Source organism: Zosterops lateralis (assembly GCF_965231275.1).
Source record: "Zosterops lateralis genome assembly, chromosome: 3".
Taxonomy (NCBI): Eukaryota; Metazoa; Chordata; class Aves; order Passeriformes; family Zosteropidae; genus Zosterops; species Zosterops lateralis.
This window is the reverse complement of record NC_139764.1, coordinates 26,658,919-26,675,450: the sequence shown is the minus strand read 5'-3', so window position 1 is coordinate 26,675,450 and position 16,532 is coordinate 26,658,919. Positions and strand designations below refer to the sequence as shown.

The 16,532-nt window shown below is 37.2% G+C and overlaps 1 protein-coding gene across 2 annotated transcripts in view; it reads right to left on the bottom strand.

Moving 5' to 3' along the window:
* ZFAND3 (zinc finger AN1-type containing 3) overlaps positions 1 to 16,532 on the bottom strand; it is a 135,791-nt gene that overhangs the window by 48,060 nt on the left and 71,199 nt on the right. For both annotated transcript variants that reach the window (XM_083858637.1, XM_083858638.1), the window contains exon 4: positions 716 to 895. In XM_083858637.1, coding sequence (XP_083714763.1) covers positions 716 to 895 — 180 coding nt within the window. The remainder of the gene's footprint in view (positions 1 to 715; positions 896 to 16,532) is intronic.

Here is a 16,532-nt window from a genome sequence, read left to right as displayed (position 1 = left end):
CTCAGTGCAAGACAGTTTCTCTCCACAGAGCACCTTCTAAAATAGATCTACAACTGGAGAAAAATGAAGCTACAAATTACACATTGGAGCTTAGATTGTCGAATGCAGATTTCGAAACTCAGTATTTTAGATGCAAGATGAACTTTATACAGAGGTTTAGAAAAAATTAAAAGTCAATTTTATCTCACTGTGTTTGCTAAGCATTCTAACTTACCTTCAGGGAGAATTTTTGCCTGACAGTTCAATAAAGACAAAAGATATGTCATGAAAGAACAGATAAATTACCACATGAAACAAGTTATAAGCAAGTAGCAGTCTAGATAAACATGCATTACAGTCAGTGTTACGTGCAACTAGTAATTAAAAACCAACATATTTAAAAGTCAAATTTCACAAGATACTGGTGTTGATGCTAGAATATACACATGATTTTACCACTAATGTGGAGGACAAGGAAGAGGCAAGAAGGAGCTTCTCCCAATTAAATTTTTTCCCACACATCAAATGGCTTACATATACATAAAATGCATCAAATGTAAAGTTAGTTAAAAACTCCTATTTGTTCTTCAGTTAAAGCTGTCAATGTCTAGTTTGTGAACACCTTCTAACCTTTCCCTTCACCCCAAAAACCAGGCCATTAACTTCCAGAGGGAGTCAGTGAAACATAAACCTGAGAACAAAGCAAAATGTTTATGCCTCCTCTGCTTTCACTTACATTCCTCTTTGCTCGGTGAAGTTACATTCAGTTCTGTCAAAAGTTGCTGGTTGGAGTTAGCGGCCTGCGTGGTTAGAGAGGTATTGCTGTTGTCACTGTTCGTTTCCCCAGAGAACAAATCTGACTGGCTGTTGCTTGTGCTGGGAGTAGAGTCATCGTCTGGCTGTTTCTTCTGGAAATCTATCAAAACCAAGATTTCATGTGTCATCATACTTGCTCCGTCTAATCATCAAATTTTATGCAAAACCCCCCATGTAACAAAAATAAGCCCAAAACACTGCCAGAGGTATCATCACTTTGATAAACACAAACAGTGGCCTTCAAATTTTTACTTCAGATTTTAAATATCTTAAAAGTTATTTCCTGGAGAAAAAAAACATTTTCAGAATACACAAAGGTCTTGTTTCCCCAGCCATCCAAGAGCATTCAAAGCTTACCACAGCACATGGAATCATTTTCAAAAGGGTTTACCCAAAGCATGTACAGAAACATAAAGAGAGCAGACATCCAGTGAGGGAAGAACCAAGACATGTAATACAGCACTATGGGAATGTTACACTTTTCATTGGCATTATATAAAATCCCATCAGTCACCGTTTTGGCAGAGCCAGTGTAGACAGCTACAGTTCCAGGTCAGCATAGGGAGATGGGGAGGGATTGCCTCTGCATCATTGGTTTGATGGGTATTTGGGGGGGAATGTGTGGGAGGAGGGGGAGGAAGGTTGGGGTGTTTCCTCCTTCCTTCACTTACTCCAACACTGGTACTAAAACTTGCCCACACCGATTCAAGAGCAGAGTAAGTTATGGAAGGTAAATCACTAAAATATATTAAAGATGTGTACAAATGATTTGGCTTCAAAGTTTTCTCTTTTTTATCAGCAAACGCCAAGTCACACTTGACTCCAAACTGCCCCCATAGTCCAAATCCCATGTGTCTGACAAATGTCACCCTCCAGCTTACTCTGCCTCCAACCCAGATTCAGGTTTGAGGGGAAATATTTTCAAATGCAAATCCTCCACCAAAAGCTTCTTCCCAAATCTGCAGGCCTTATAGATGATTGATTATAGCATTAGTTTACCAGCTACACTACTGGATTTCAGTCTGGCACACTTGGCCTCTGGGAAGCACACCTGCCAACCAAATAAATTTTGGTTTGCTTAGTATCTAGTTCTCTCACTTCCTGTAAAGAAACAGCTGAGGATGAAGTGCACCACCACTTGGTATGTAAGTACTTTTTTCTAAACTACATACAAGGGGAGAATTTATTCAATACACAAATACATAGATAAATCAATATTTGGTTGTTCATTATGATGTCATGACAGAGCAGAAAACAGCAATCTATAAATATTTGCAGATGATGATGTGTTAGAAACACAGGTTGCCAACATGACTCATTGGGATTGGGAAGCACTACAGTGAAACAGTCCCTAAATGCTGATTTAGGATTTAAGTGATTTGCCAGAAAAACTAAGTTTTTACTTTTGCTATGGAAGAGTCAGCCAGAAGTCCAGATAGGAGAGGAGCAAGCTCAAAGCCAGGGAAGAGGAGGAGAGAGGAGGAGATGAGGAGGAGAAGGGAGGAGGTGGCAGACAGGAAATCACCTACCTCCACAAGACACCTCTGAAAAACCAGTGGGAAGCCTTTTGTCAGGGATGAGGCTACAGGACTCAGGAAGATGTTCTACTCAGGCCTCACTAGTTACCAACAAAGTTTAACCCAAATTGGGCTTCTGGATTTCATTTGTGTGTTTGTGCAACCAAGCAGCTTCAGACCCTTTTCTGCAGCAGCCACAATCAGGCAGCTGTGTCAATTGTAACAGCTCAGAGCTGCCGCAGCAGCAAAATCCGCCGTGGCAGTGAAATGCTCTTTGCCTCCATGAACTCATGACCTCCTGTTCAGAACTAACTTTTACTCAGACTGCAAATCAATTAACTTTCAAAAAAGTTTTAGCCTGCTCACTTGAGTGGAACCCAAGAATACCTCCCACCCCTGTTTTAACCCCTTCTTCATTACAAGGAAGAGTACTTGAGAAAAGCCTTAAGACTGATGATCCCAAGCTCCTGAAACACAAGAACTGTAACTGAAGCTGCCTTGTATTTTGTCCCTCTGTGGGGGGCATTTGGCCTCTGTCAACCAGCAGGTCTCATTAACAAAAATAACTTGCAGATCACCTTCTCTCCCTGCAAGCCCCATAAAAGTTGGCACTGTTTCCAGGAGAGCCGAGCCTGAATAAATCCAGTTAAGCCTTAACTGCTTAACAAATAAAACAAAAACACACACATGATACAGGAAAGACCCTGGCAAGTTTTGAAAGGTAAGCTTTATTCTGATTAAAATCAGAATGCAATTCTGTTGACAGAACAATGACCTCACCTAATAATCTCAACAAGGAAAACCAGGACAAGAGTTGGCAAGACATTAATCACCAATTGCAGAAGTTCCTATTTAACTGGAAAGGCATGAGAAACACTTTAATTTTTTTTTTTAATTTTTCCTGAGACTTTCACTATACTAGCAAAATCTGTGCCAAAATGCACAAGGGTGACCAAAAGTCCATGAAAACTGCACTGCCCTTTCCCAGTTAATGAAATGCATCTTTGCAATTTTTAAACCTTCTCCATTTGTCAGAAAAGATGTTTTCTTTTTCCTCTTGACATCGTCTCCCTTTCTCCACTGCCTTCAGGTTTGGTGTTTTTAGCTTTTGGGGTTTTTTGGGGTGGCTGTGGTGGTTTGGTTTTTTTTTTTTTTTTTGTTAAACTGCAAAGTATCCTGTTGTTAATTATATGGTAGAGTCACATCAAAATAACACATGAAATTTTGCTCTTTCCTGCAAATATGGGAAAATAGTAGATGGAAAGATCTATCAATAAAATGCATGAAATGCATTCAATAAATTATTACTGCATGGGAGAGAAGCTGCTAGGAATAAGCAGCTGTCAGTCTTCAAGCTCCAAAATCCTTTTGTTTTGTTGAGTTCAAGGGTTACACACCCAGTATCTCAAAGTCCAGCAAGAAGAGAGTATCTCAGAGCTCTCATGCACTGGATATTAATACTAAGAGTGTTATTTTTGTTCTGTTGCTTAGTATTTCTTCATAAACAAAACAACCACTATGTGAATAGACAGACATGATACAAACATTCCATATTCTATATATACAATAAATTCTAATTGCTTAAACTAAAGGAAGGCAAAAAAAGCTGCATTTGTTTCCAGACTTCAGGGAAGAAGTTATTTTGCAGGACAATCTTCTGCCATTTTTATTAATAATGAAAGCCATTGCCTTTACAGCTTTTGATTCCAGCCCCTAAAACTGGAGTTGCCACACAAAATCACACCTTCTGCAAAACCCTAAAACTTTCAAGCTCAGTTGTCCAGTTACTGTTACCAGGTTACAGTGAGCAATCCGCAAGAGCCCACCTTCCCAGCATGTTCATTTCATCCATTGCCTCAAGAACAAGTATTTAGGACACCAAACCCCTTCCACCATCTAAAATACATGATTCTGTGACACAAGAAATCAGACAGTCCCAATTCCAGTACCTAGCCTTCTTCAGCCATCAATATCCAACAAAATACCTAAGAAAATCTTGAGTTCTCAACCTTTGCTCAACTATGGGCTCTGTGACCCTTCACAACTTCTGGTAACTCCTGTGATCACAATCAGTTAAAACTTAAGGTAAAGATAAGTACGGCCATCATCAGTATATCACAAAGCATTTCATCTGAAAAAGACAGGCATGTCAAAGTATTACATGAAATGATTTAATAGTAAGCCAGACTGTTTCCTCATTTGCACTTCTGCTATGGTATAAGAAATCACTTCATCTCCAAAAATCTCCTTTTCAGAGTCTAAGTTACAAACAATTCCTATTCTCTGACCTATAACAGATGTTTCCTTAAAAAAAAATAAGTTCATTCAAATATGTTATGGAAGAGATGTCAAAGGAAAGAGCATGCTAAGGGAAGAAAATGAGAGTCTTTAAAGTAATTATTTTAACTGATAGGAAATAGTACACTTCGTTACTCTTCAATCCTACAGTTCCCATAACACAGCAATGTGAACTAGCAAAAAGGTTATTTGGAGAGTGCTACCTTCTTACACTGCATTAAATGCACAATCTGCATGTTTTTTATTCTCAGAGCAACCTGTTCTTTTGCAGAGCATAAATTAATGTGTTGATGGAACATCCAATCTCTCCAACCTATAGCATCCCCATGTGCACAGACTTACTGTAACAGACTTACTGTAGTCTACTCAGAAAACAGCTCCACAATTAAAAGAAAGTGCTTTCTGAGAGTACTCTATGGGAAGTAACACAAATGTTATGACATTGAAACTGCTACTGTGAAATCTTTATGTTATGGCCTTATTTTCTTCTTCATGTGTCTGTTCACAGAACTGAGTACAGAGAACCTGTTCATGTATGGCCAGGGAATAGTAGTGAAAGTCCTAAAGATTTTATTTACTTACTGAGAACTCTTCGCTGACTTCTCTGGTTCATAGCTTACTGAAGGCATTTCAAGCGTCATTCATACATAACTACATTTTGCATAATAAATTAAGGTGAGATGGATAAAACCTTCACTTTCAGTATACACCTGAATGCAATCTAGAGCTCCAATGACAATCTGGCAATAAAACTCCACTTGGAAAGAGATGTTTTAGCTTTTTTCTTTTTAAGTAACATGCAGACAGAAAGATGCATTAGCCCATTTGGAGAATAAACACAGATATCTGGCTATTAGGGGAACGCACCAGGGAATGCACAAGCATTTGCATTAAGAGGTGACAAACAAAGTCATAAAACAGAATCTGAGGTATGTATTAATTATAGTAAATTATATTTATAAATATATAAATAAAATATATTGGACTGGAAAGTACAAAATTACAACTGCAGTATAATCTCATATGAGCTATCAGCAGATCTCATCGCTTTCACAATACAAAATACTGAAAGAATTAAGCAGTAAAAATACTAGAAAAGTGATTTTCTGTAAAACAACTTTATTTAAAGTTATGAGCACGTATAATACAGGAAAGCTATTCAGCTCTTAGGGGTATTATTCATAAATACAACATTTTCTCTTCTTTTCAGCTTTTCTTCTTCATGAAGAAAAACAAATGAGTTCTTTATGCTAAGTTATCCTTTATGATTGCTATACTTTTAAAAATTGCAACACATTATTAATAGGTTTCAAATAACACCGAGCTTTGCACATTGCATATATTGAGTTTTTCATAAGCATTTCATTGTCTTTTCAAATAAGCAGAGAAGTATTACAAAGGCAAAATAAAAAAGATGCATCTGCAAGGGTGGCAAACACTGAGACAACACAGCTGCAATTGCATGTATTTATCACTCAGGAATAAGGATCAAGTTCTGTAACACTGCCTTATTTGTAAAGCTTATGCAATGTATCAGTATTTTAGGGATTTAGCTTGGTGGGAGTTTTGTTGTAGGGTTTTTTGTTTGTTTTGGTTGGTTAGGTTTTTGAGGGGTGGAAGGTTGGGGGGCTCTCCTCAGGAAGTCTGATGATGGTGTGTTCTGAGCTGGTTTTCTCTCCAAAAAAGACACTCCTTGCTTAAAGATGACATTCCATAATAAACCTTATTTCCCTTGGCTCAATCAAATGATTCTTCCCCAAAGCTACACAGGAAGCTTTAGATTTGACTACCAGATTTTGCCAATTATTTAACAAGAAAATCCATGAATAGTTAATAAGCAAAGACCATCAAGACAACAAGCGTAACATTGTTACAGATGACCTTCAACTCAAGATCCAGGTCATTATTATATATGCAGGCAGGTTTTCAAGGAAGGAAAATGCAGTTTTGTACAAAAGAGTCTACAGCAACTGTATTAACCAGGCTTATAAACACATTGCATGGTAGACACGAAAATAATTGCCAGTTTTACAGCATATGATCCCACCATTTCCAAAACAGTTGTGAAATCCTAAATTGATGAAATAGGAATTTCATTATCATCTAGGAAATATTGCCTGAGAGCAGTTTCCCCACAGAACAAATACTCCTGGCTCTGCCTGATAATAACAATTTACTTACTGTAGCTATCTCAGTACAGACCAGGATCAAGGTCACTTAAAACTTCTGTATCCTGGTGTCACATTTCCCATTTTTACATAAAGCAGCAGGCTTACTATTATGACTTATTATTTCAACTAAAATTTCATTATTCCAGAAAACTCACCAACATAAAAAATAAATGTTATTGACTGTTACAGGACCCAAAGTGCTGGAGCCATGAAGAGTAAACTCCTATTTTAACAATCCACTTTAAAATTCCTGCCAGAGAATCCCTAAGGTCCACAGTTAGCATTCATACTTTAATTTAGTACAGAGCACATACAGTGAGAAAGCTCTGCTTGAAGGTACTGTTATGTTACATTGCAAAACCTAAAAGCAGTGAGGGGCTGGCTTATACAGCATCTGGTGAAACTAGGACATGAAGACAATTTAATACCCAACTAACTGACATTCTATGTATTCTTGAATCTGTATCAAAGGATATTGGTAACAGACTAATGCAAGGTTAAAGCATGAAATTTAGGTAACTGAGGAAGACAAGGCAACCACTCTATCATGACTGCAAGAAATATTTTATTTTTCAATGATACAACATGGAGTGGGTATTCATTAAGAAGGGCATATACCAGAATGGCCTAGTAGTAAGACACCGAGAGGGCAGCTTGCCGAGGACAATTACGTGCACCTCTGCTAAAGACAACAATCGCAACAATTTTACCTACTCCAAGAAACAAGACAAGGAACTCCACTACTTAACAACCAGGAAAAGTAAAATCCTACAGCCATCTGAAGATCCATCTGGCACTTAAGAAGAATAAACACTTAACGTGATCTGAGGGTAGTACACTGGACAATTAAATATGGGAAAATTTTTAAGTACCTGGGGAAAACATCTAAGCAGCTGTGATCTGTAGAATTTGCTCTCAAAGACAACTTGGAAAATGTGACATGGGCATTTTACAATAAACAAGACAATTCCAGAAAATGCTAAAAAATGTAAGAATAAAACTAAGAGCAGCACACTACCCATAAAAAATGCACCTCTGTTATTCCCCTAAATTTCGGTATGTGTAGCACTAGAATTCTTTCAGTATTAGTATTCCTTTACAAAACTAAACAGATTAGTAAATGTAAAACTTTGAACTAAATTCAGAGTGATGAGACATCAAAATTTATGCTCCTAAAGGGGGAGAAACATTTGTTCTGATGAGGAAACTGACCCATGAACCCATAAACCAAGCACTTTGCAACAGCAGCAAGTCCTATGAAACAAACTAATGAAGTGAACTTCTCAAGGTGTGTTTATAACAAATGAGAGATCTTGAAAACAGGATTGTTAACTGACAGAATTTAATTATAACTCATATTTATTCTGGACACATAGGAACTATTATTTTAATAAAAGAAATGTTTCAATTAGCTTTTCTTATACTGGAGCTATCTTTCAAGTCACCTTACCATGCCCTTTCCAATATCAAGAGAGAACCTTCCAATTTCAAGACACATGTCTATTATTTTTTAATTAATTCCTCCAGTCTAATTTATGTGATTCCAATTAACGTGTACATTTGCCTCATTTTCTGTCAATAATAGTCAAATTTATGGTTCAAGCATTCCCAAATGTTTGACTATGCCATAAATTGAGAGGATTTTCACAAGGGACAAAAGGCCTGTGCGGTAGATTAAACCTTGCTTAGTAGTAAGCCACTCATCACTTCCCTCTCCCTCATCTTCAGTTAGGGCATCTTAATAACCACCAATACTGAAACTCTGAAAACATCTCCCAGAATCACTTATTTATCAGATTCTTTTCTTTCTAACAGCCTAGAGGATGTTCTGGAAGAAAAGGGAGAGCAGGCACTCTCACTTCCTGGCCTCACTTCCCCAGACCCGACCAAACACTTTGTAATGTGTCCCTGTAAGGAAGATTTAGTATTTTCTCACTATTTAGGTTTTTCCACCAAAGCAATGAATAGTGAAGTATAATAGGGAATATTCCCACTCTTCTCAAGCTTACTGCAACAGGATGCTTCTTCTTGTAATACACATCTGCCTTTCACACAAAGTAGCTACAGGAAAGCCTGGAGAGGAAACTCCCAGTCTGACAGTCCTCAGTTCTGAGGGAATAACTTTGCAACAGTTTGACAATCCGTGACTTCAATAATCTACAATAATACAAAGAAAACTTAAGTAATGTTTTAATCATACAAGTGAGAACACTCACTGAAATCTCATCTGACACCTTTCTGCAAGAGCTTATTAACTGTGCAAGGAGTCCAGGGGCTTAAGGGAGCAGCTGTAGTCTCCCAGTTACCGTCCTCCCCATCACAGTCTATAACCATGGAGAGTAGTGCTCAACCTGCCAGCAACAACAAGAAACAACCAACCAACAACAACAAAAAGCAAGAGCTCAAGGGAAAAGAAAAGAAAAGCTGATTTAGGTCTCTAAATCCCAAAGCTCAAACACTGAGAACTCTCCCTAGTTGTGGTTGCCACAAACCACCACGTGACAATTAATTTCGACTATGGAACACCACGGCTCAGAAACCAAGCCCAGACTTAAGCATACCATGCTTATTTTCAGTAAGGTTTAAATATACATATTTCTTTTCCAGTCCTTCAGGAACAAAAATATCAGACACAGACATTAAATGTCTATATAAAATAAACATTGCTTAGGCCTCTCTGTGAGCAACAAAACATGACAAAGTTTTGACTTAGTAAGTTTATTTCTTATTAAAATTGTTTTGTAGAAGAAGGCATTAGAAGTGTTGAAAGAAGTCGAAGACAACATCGATTTTTCCTTATTAGCCAATTGGTCCCCCCAAAAAAAGCTGGAACACATCACAACATATGAAATCAGTACAAAATGGCTGCAAAAAAAGTCATCTATTGAGTAAATATCTGAAGTTCATGGATTTTTAAGTACTTTTTTCCTTACAAATGCTGACTATTTTGATATTGATGCTTCTTTTAATGGAAAGAAACCAGAGAAGTGTAGAAAAGGAAAAGGAATGGAAAAACTGCTCTCCTCAGAATGTTGCATTCCTGTCTCACCAGTGGAAAACAGATAAATACACTTCTCCTCAATTCACCTTATTTTTATATAACAAAGACATGAGAACTTAAAGCATCTCTTATGAAGATGAAGTGATCCTTCTGCCTGTCAGTACTGGAGGATCACTGCTGAAATTGCCTAAAACACCCACTCTTGCCTATGTCTGTATCTCCGTATTAAGACAAAGTAATAAGCAATAAAACAGAAGTGTAAGAAGAAAACAATCCTTTTGTTCTCGTATCCATGATTTGTCACTTGATGTGATTTGACTTCTTGTGCTATCACTTTCAAGTTAATGCAGATATGGAAAACTAGCCTTTTATCAGTGGTGTTTCCAGAGCTCTGGCTTGCAAATGGTTGCTATTTAGCCCAATAGGTATGGAATCCCTTAAAGGGGAGTCTTCAGTAGCAAAGCACAAACCTGCAAAGCAGAGCAGCAATGTGCTGACCTTGAACAATGTAATAATTAAATGCTGGTAATGTTGGGATCCTGCACATAAAAACAGGCTCTGTAGCCAGTCCTCCACGTCTAAAGTTTTGTTTCTCTGAGTCTAACAACATCACAGTCAGGGAATTAGGACTCCTACTCATGGAAACATCCCTGATTTTTTGCTTTTCAACTGAATCCTTGGAGAAGATTTAAAAGATTTCATAGGTTCTTCTATTAATGACATACAAAACAAAGCTGAAAGTGTTTTGGGTGTTCAACCTGGATGGGCGGGATAAGAGCAGTTTTCACTATGCTGTGAAAGAACAACAGGAAAAATCATCATAAAATTCTTACTAAACAGAAAGGAAAGCAAGGATCAAAAATGTTATTCTCACACATTCTGCCAGTTTGCTACACTTTCTGAAGTGTACTGGGCATGAAAAGCAAGGAACTAAAATATGCCTTCAAGAAGCATTTTAAAGCATTTTTGTTATGCCTAAACAGAGCTAGAAATAATAATTCTACAGCTGAGCTCACATGCCTGACTGATAGATTGAACCCTGAGCAGCTTATTAAAAAAACCCAAAAAAATCTGTTTAAAATAATCTGTTTCTTGGCGTTAGTACTCTACAAGATAAACAGTTAACAGCAAGCCTTCTCCTACAGTTAGGGTGGCTAATTGTGTTTCAAGTTCAAGTCATTATAGACATTACTTTGGAAACTGAGGACTGGCACATAAAATTCACCAAGCAGCTAAATATGAATAAACTACGAGATTAATTAAATTTTCAGAAAGAGCCAAATGACTGCTAGAAGCTATGAGCTGTTTCGTGTGTACTGTTCTGATTACCTGCTTAGAAAACCAACATCCATAGAGCCCATCGCTACAGCCCAGCAAAAATGGCAAAATCCCAGCAGCAAGAGGGGAGGAGAAGAAAGCAAGGAATACCTGTCAAACTCAGAGTGAAGGGGGTCAAGCAGCCTAAACCTCCCCCATCATACCCAATGAGCTACAGGGGCAGGAAACTATATATGCAATTCAATTATCTCTTTACTAAGTTCTCCCAGATTTTCAGTAGCAGTGGCATTCCCCGCCATGAAGGTTCCAGTTCACGGTGTGACAGAGAAGACTAAACTGTAATATCTACCACCAGAGGGAGGTGTTCTATTAGGCTGCATTTTTCAAAACATTCCTTCCTTGCACATTACATTTCTATTATCATCTTCAGCAGAGAAAAAGCTTCCTTATTTCTGTAAAGACACTTGGAAGAGTCTCTTTTTATGCGTATCAATTTTAGAGTAAGTACTGCTATGGTAAATTTGATTATTTAAGAGAAGCCCCTTGTAACTAAATCCATCCTTTCCATCTCAAACAATCAACAAAAACCTTGCCCTTGATCCTCTTTCTGACACATAAAACAAAGACAGAATAAATGTTCATCTTTCATTTTGTCTGGGGACCATTACATTTTTTTTTTCCAAAACAGAAACAACAACTTTATTCAGTGAGGAGGGAGGGAAAAAATTTTTGAAAAGTGAAGTGGTATCACCTTGTTGTACATTAAATTATCAAACTTGAAAGATAAATTTTAAATTAAACAGGAGAAAAAGAGATATAGTTGCAGAAGAAAGACAGATGTAATTTCATCTTTGGTAAATTCTGCTGTATAAATCTGTGGGAACAAACAGTAACGTAGTTTTCTACGAGACAAGGGAGTGGTACCAACAATGTCTAACCGCAAGAACTTAGTTCTGGGGGAAGTTTGAGATGACTGAGGCTGAGACCTCTGGAAAAACAAAACACATTCATAGTGCCTACATTAGCAAAAAACCAACTATAATATAGAAGAGCCTAAATAGCTCTCTTGAAATACCCACTCCTACTAACTACAGTGAGCAACTCAGTTATGCATAGAAAAAAACATAAAGAAGGATCTCACAACCCTGCTATCTTGCTTTACAATGATTTTTCCTGTTCTGCCTAAGTAATAAAAACAAAATTTAAAAATAAAAACAAATGAAAAAAAAAAGGACAAGAGTTGTATGTTCCGGACAGAGCTGAACAGGTAATACCTGCAACACTCAAACCAGCAAACAGAAATGCAGATGAAAAATAGGGAATGAGGATTTCCTGTAACACTTCAAATACAGGGTACACCAAATGCCAGTCTGCAGGAGAAGAAATCTGTCATCCATTGCATTGACTATTTCTAATTAAAGTCTTCAATATATGAACACTAGATGGTAACTTTTATCAGGACAATATCCAATGTTAAATCTGATCTTGCTGGAGAAAGAGAAATATATCTAAGAAAAAAAGGAGAGAAAAGTTTTACCATTAAATGGATTTTGCTTGGAAACAGTGACAGTAAATCTAAATTGTAATGCTTTGTGACTGATGTTCCAGTGTTTGTCCTCACCTAAAATCCCCTAAGGCAACATTTCAATCCTGCCTAATTGTCTGTACATTAAAATATCTGAGGCAAACAACTTCAGAAGTTACTGTTCTGAAGCATAGATTTTTTTCTTATAATCATATACTAGGACCATAGTGACATATGTAACACCAGATACATTTTAATGGCTATTTATAAAATAAAATTCAACAAAAACAAAATATATTTAGCACAGGTAAAAATGAAAGAATTTTTTCCTACATAGGACAGGAGCAATAGAACCACTCATTTTATTCATACTGTGGGCTTGGATTATCTCTATAAACACTGCTTACACACACAAAAAGATGTTTCATGTGTTTATTCAAATAAAAAATAGGGTGCACTAGACATTCTGTAAGACAACATCAGGAAACATCTGTCTTTCTATTAGTTGTCCAAGGGTTCTGTAAACATTAGTACATTAAGATTCACAGCAAATAACAGTGGCAGCTTAACTGAAAGCAGAAGTAAAATTAAGGGATTTTAGGTAATTAAATCAATCCACAGCCCAACACTTGGATTTTTCTTTTCCTAGAACTAAATGCCAAGGTGATGCATGTTTTCTCCAAGACTTTTAATTAAGAAATTAATTTGTAGACCTCCATACTAACTATACTGATATTCCATAGGAACCCAAAGTCTGAATCTTAAATCTTGTTTCATAAAGGGAAATCATCTGCAAATCTCCTACAGTCGATTTCACAGACTCAAGAGAGTTGCTGGTTATGCCCTACGTTCTTCCTGCCAAATTCAGCAATGACTAAGAACACATTAGCACTACAAACCCTCTGATATGAAACCCATATATTCAATTCCATCAACATACTCCCTTGGTAATTAATTTGTGACCTCTACAATGCACTGTGGGACTTCAATCTATAATCTCCTTCAGTTTCCCGTTCAGAACATAACTCAGTCTTGACTGCAACGCTGGTCTGGCTTCCTGCTTCCTTCATTTCCAAGTTCCCCAGGCTATACTAGAATGTGTCAGCTGCATCTGAGATAAACAGTATGATTACAAAAGCTGAACTTTCAATTACAAGATTTCAAGACCTCATATTTAATTTAAGCAAGAACACTCATTTTTATGTTTTGCAGACATTTACAGTAACAGCTGTGCTACTTCTGCTTTGCCTGGTCTGTCCCAAGTTGAATCCTGCTCTATCAAATTACCAACAAACCAAGTTGTGGCTGTGATGCTACTTAAATTAGCAGATTCAAATTTGCACATTTAAAAGATTTTTTTAAAAACAGAGACAAATAAATTAGTAGCCCAGAAGGGACCACGGTGGCAGAGGTGATAGATGAAACCCAAGCTTCTGTAGCACATTCAACTGGATTATTTCAAGTTGCTTTACACTGAACAACACACCATTTAGAGTGAAAAATGTCCCATGCTGTATGACTGAAGGTTAAATTTGTGTTCACTGTTGATCTTTTCAGCATTATCAAATACAGTTTCGGTACTGTTAGCTATATTTTCATAACCATTTTCTAAGGGTATCCAACTGTCTTTAGAGATAGGGAAAAGCTATGTACAAGGAAAATTAAGCTACTAGCCCAATTTCATGCTGGGGATGCATGACAAAGTCAGGAAGCCAACATCCATTTCAAATTTAGGAAGAGTTTCTTTGTTGAGTATTTTTAGAAATTTTGAGAACAGTTCGCCCTATTTGGTTAGTCTGGCACCTTGCTCACAACTGATGAGAGGGTGATGACTAGTCATAGCTTTGGCTGACCCTGTACAAACATTTATTTTATTCAAATTAATGAATTATTTAGGAATTGCTCACTTGTGAACAGGAAACAGTTTGCAGAGAGCAAGTAATGTTGTAGCATAAAATGGAGCTGAGGAAAGAACAACAGAATAGAAATAATAGTTTGTAACTGTATACTGTGTGAAGAACTCAATGTCACAGATCGATTAATATGAAAATTCTGCAAATAACCATTTTGCTTGTGAATTGTAAGGCTTGCCACTTTTATCTTACTTAATTATCTTAATCCTTCTAGATAAACAAACCTGTTTTTAAAAATAATTTTTGAAAAGGCGATCTTCTAGTCCTTCTGAAAAGAAATAGCACTTGTAACATCTTTATAAACATTACACAATACTTAAGTAGCTTGTTATTTTGCTAAGAGCAAAGTGACTAGCATAACTTTAAATGAAGTAATGCCACAGCTGACATGAAGAGCTTTTCAGTACCTGACTTTTGCTCTCTTTTTCCAGAGAAGCCTGAAGTAGCTCATTATAACGTATGGAAAAATTAACTGTCTCATTCTCGAGCTACTTTCTCTTATTCTTGCTTTATCAAACCTGAAATCTCTTTCCTTCTCCACACTGCCTCAAGAAAGTAGTTTTAGAAACGTGCATCTTTCACTCCCTGGTCAATTTAAAGATGATTTACACAGTCAGTATTTCCCATCAAACTTGCTTCACAAGAAAACTACACAGTAGTATTGATTTGCAATGCCAGGAGAAAAACTGCATCAGTCTGAAAATCTGCAGCAGTCCCTCATGTTGAAGACATGGCACTCACCTTAAGTATTTTCAGACTAGTTTTCACATCAAAATTAGGTAGCAGAAAAGCAATGACTTCTTAAAAAGCATTACAGTCACAAAGACAGCTAGGACCAGGCTTGTGTGTCAAATTATTGCAAAGCTGGATTCTCAAGCTTTCCATTCTATTAACGCTCAAGACCGAGGCAGACATTGGCCAGTGGGGAGTGGTAACGGTACATGCCCAGAAATGACGTTGCCATCAGCTTCTAAATTCAAGACTTTTGTTTGTGATTTTCTGCACTAGTTGCCTTCTAGGCTTCTTTCAGTGCTTTAAAAAGTATTTTATCTTAGTGATACACGTCTTCTTTACAACACTTATTTTTAGGGAGCAGTATCAGACAATGATTGACACTTCATGCATTTTCTTTCCTCTCCTTTTTGATAATATCCCCAATCAAATGATATCTTAAAGACATTATACAAAAGGGAAGTTAAGAGAATTGTAGGTCATATTTGCATTGTTGTCTCACATGAACATAATTCTACTTTCTTTTTCTTTAAGTCATTCTCTTACTTCTGTTATCAAGCACAAGGGGAAAAGAACCCCACGATTGAAGCAAGTTAGAGCAACTTTATTCCTAACCTGCTGAAAGAGCAAAACACGCTAACACCAGGCAAATGCAAAGCAGTCCCAATGCAGCTGAATCCTGTCAAAGCAGACCATGCCAGAAGTATCACATTTAAGAAGATCTGAAAGTTCAGCAAAGGTACAGAGCTATCCTGCTATTCTCAACTCGTTTTCATAGCTTCTTTAGGGAAACAAATCCCGGCCAGCTATTCTGATGCTGAGAAAGGAGAGTTTCTATTCTCTTCTTTACCTGTTCAATGACAGCAGAATGAAAGGCTTTCATCAAATCTCATGTGTGAAGAACGGAAAGCTGTAGCTTTCCACCTGGATGCCTGATTAGTTCTAAAATACCTTCAAAGACATCTGCTTTTAAAAATAGAGGTTGGTAGCACAGCATCTCTATGTTAATACAAAATTGCTGTCTAATTGAAGTTCAAATGAAAGTGATCCAGAAGTGCCAAGCTAAAACTATTCTGCAGACTTCTGTCTTGCTTACAAAGTTTTACCACTTTTCACAAGAGGAGACAAACTCTCCACTGCGCGCTGTGTCATGGATCTGTCATTGATGCCTAGAAGTTCCTTGGTACCTTCACTTGCTCAGTTTTTCAGGAGTCAGATGTGGAAAGTCCACAACTATGAATTTCTGAAAGTTTTAAGCCAGAGGTTACATGACTTGTTTAGGCAAACTCCAACATCTAGTCT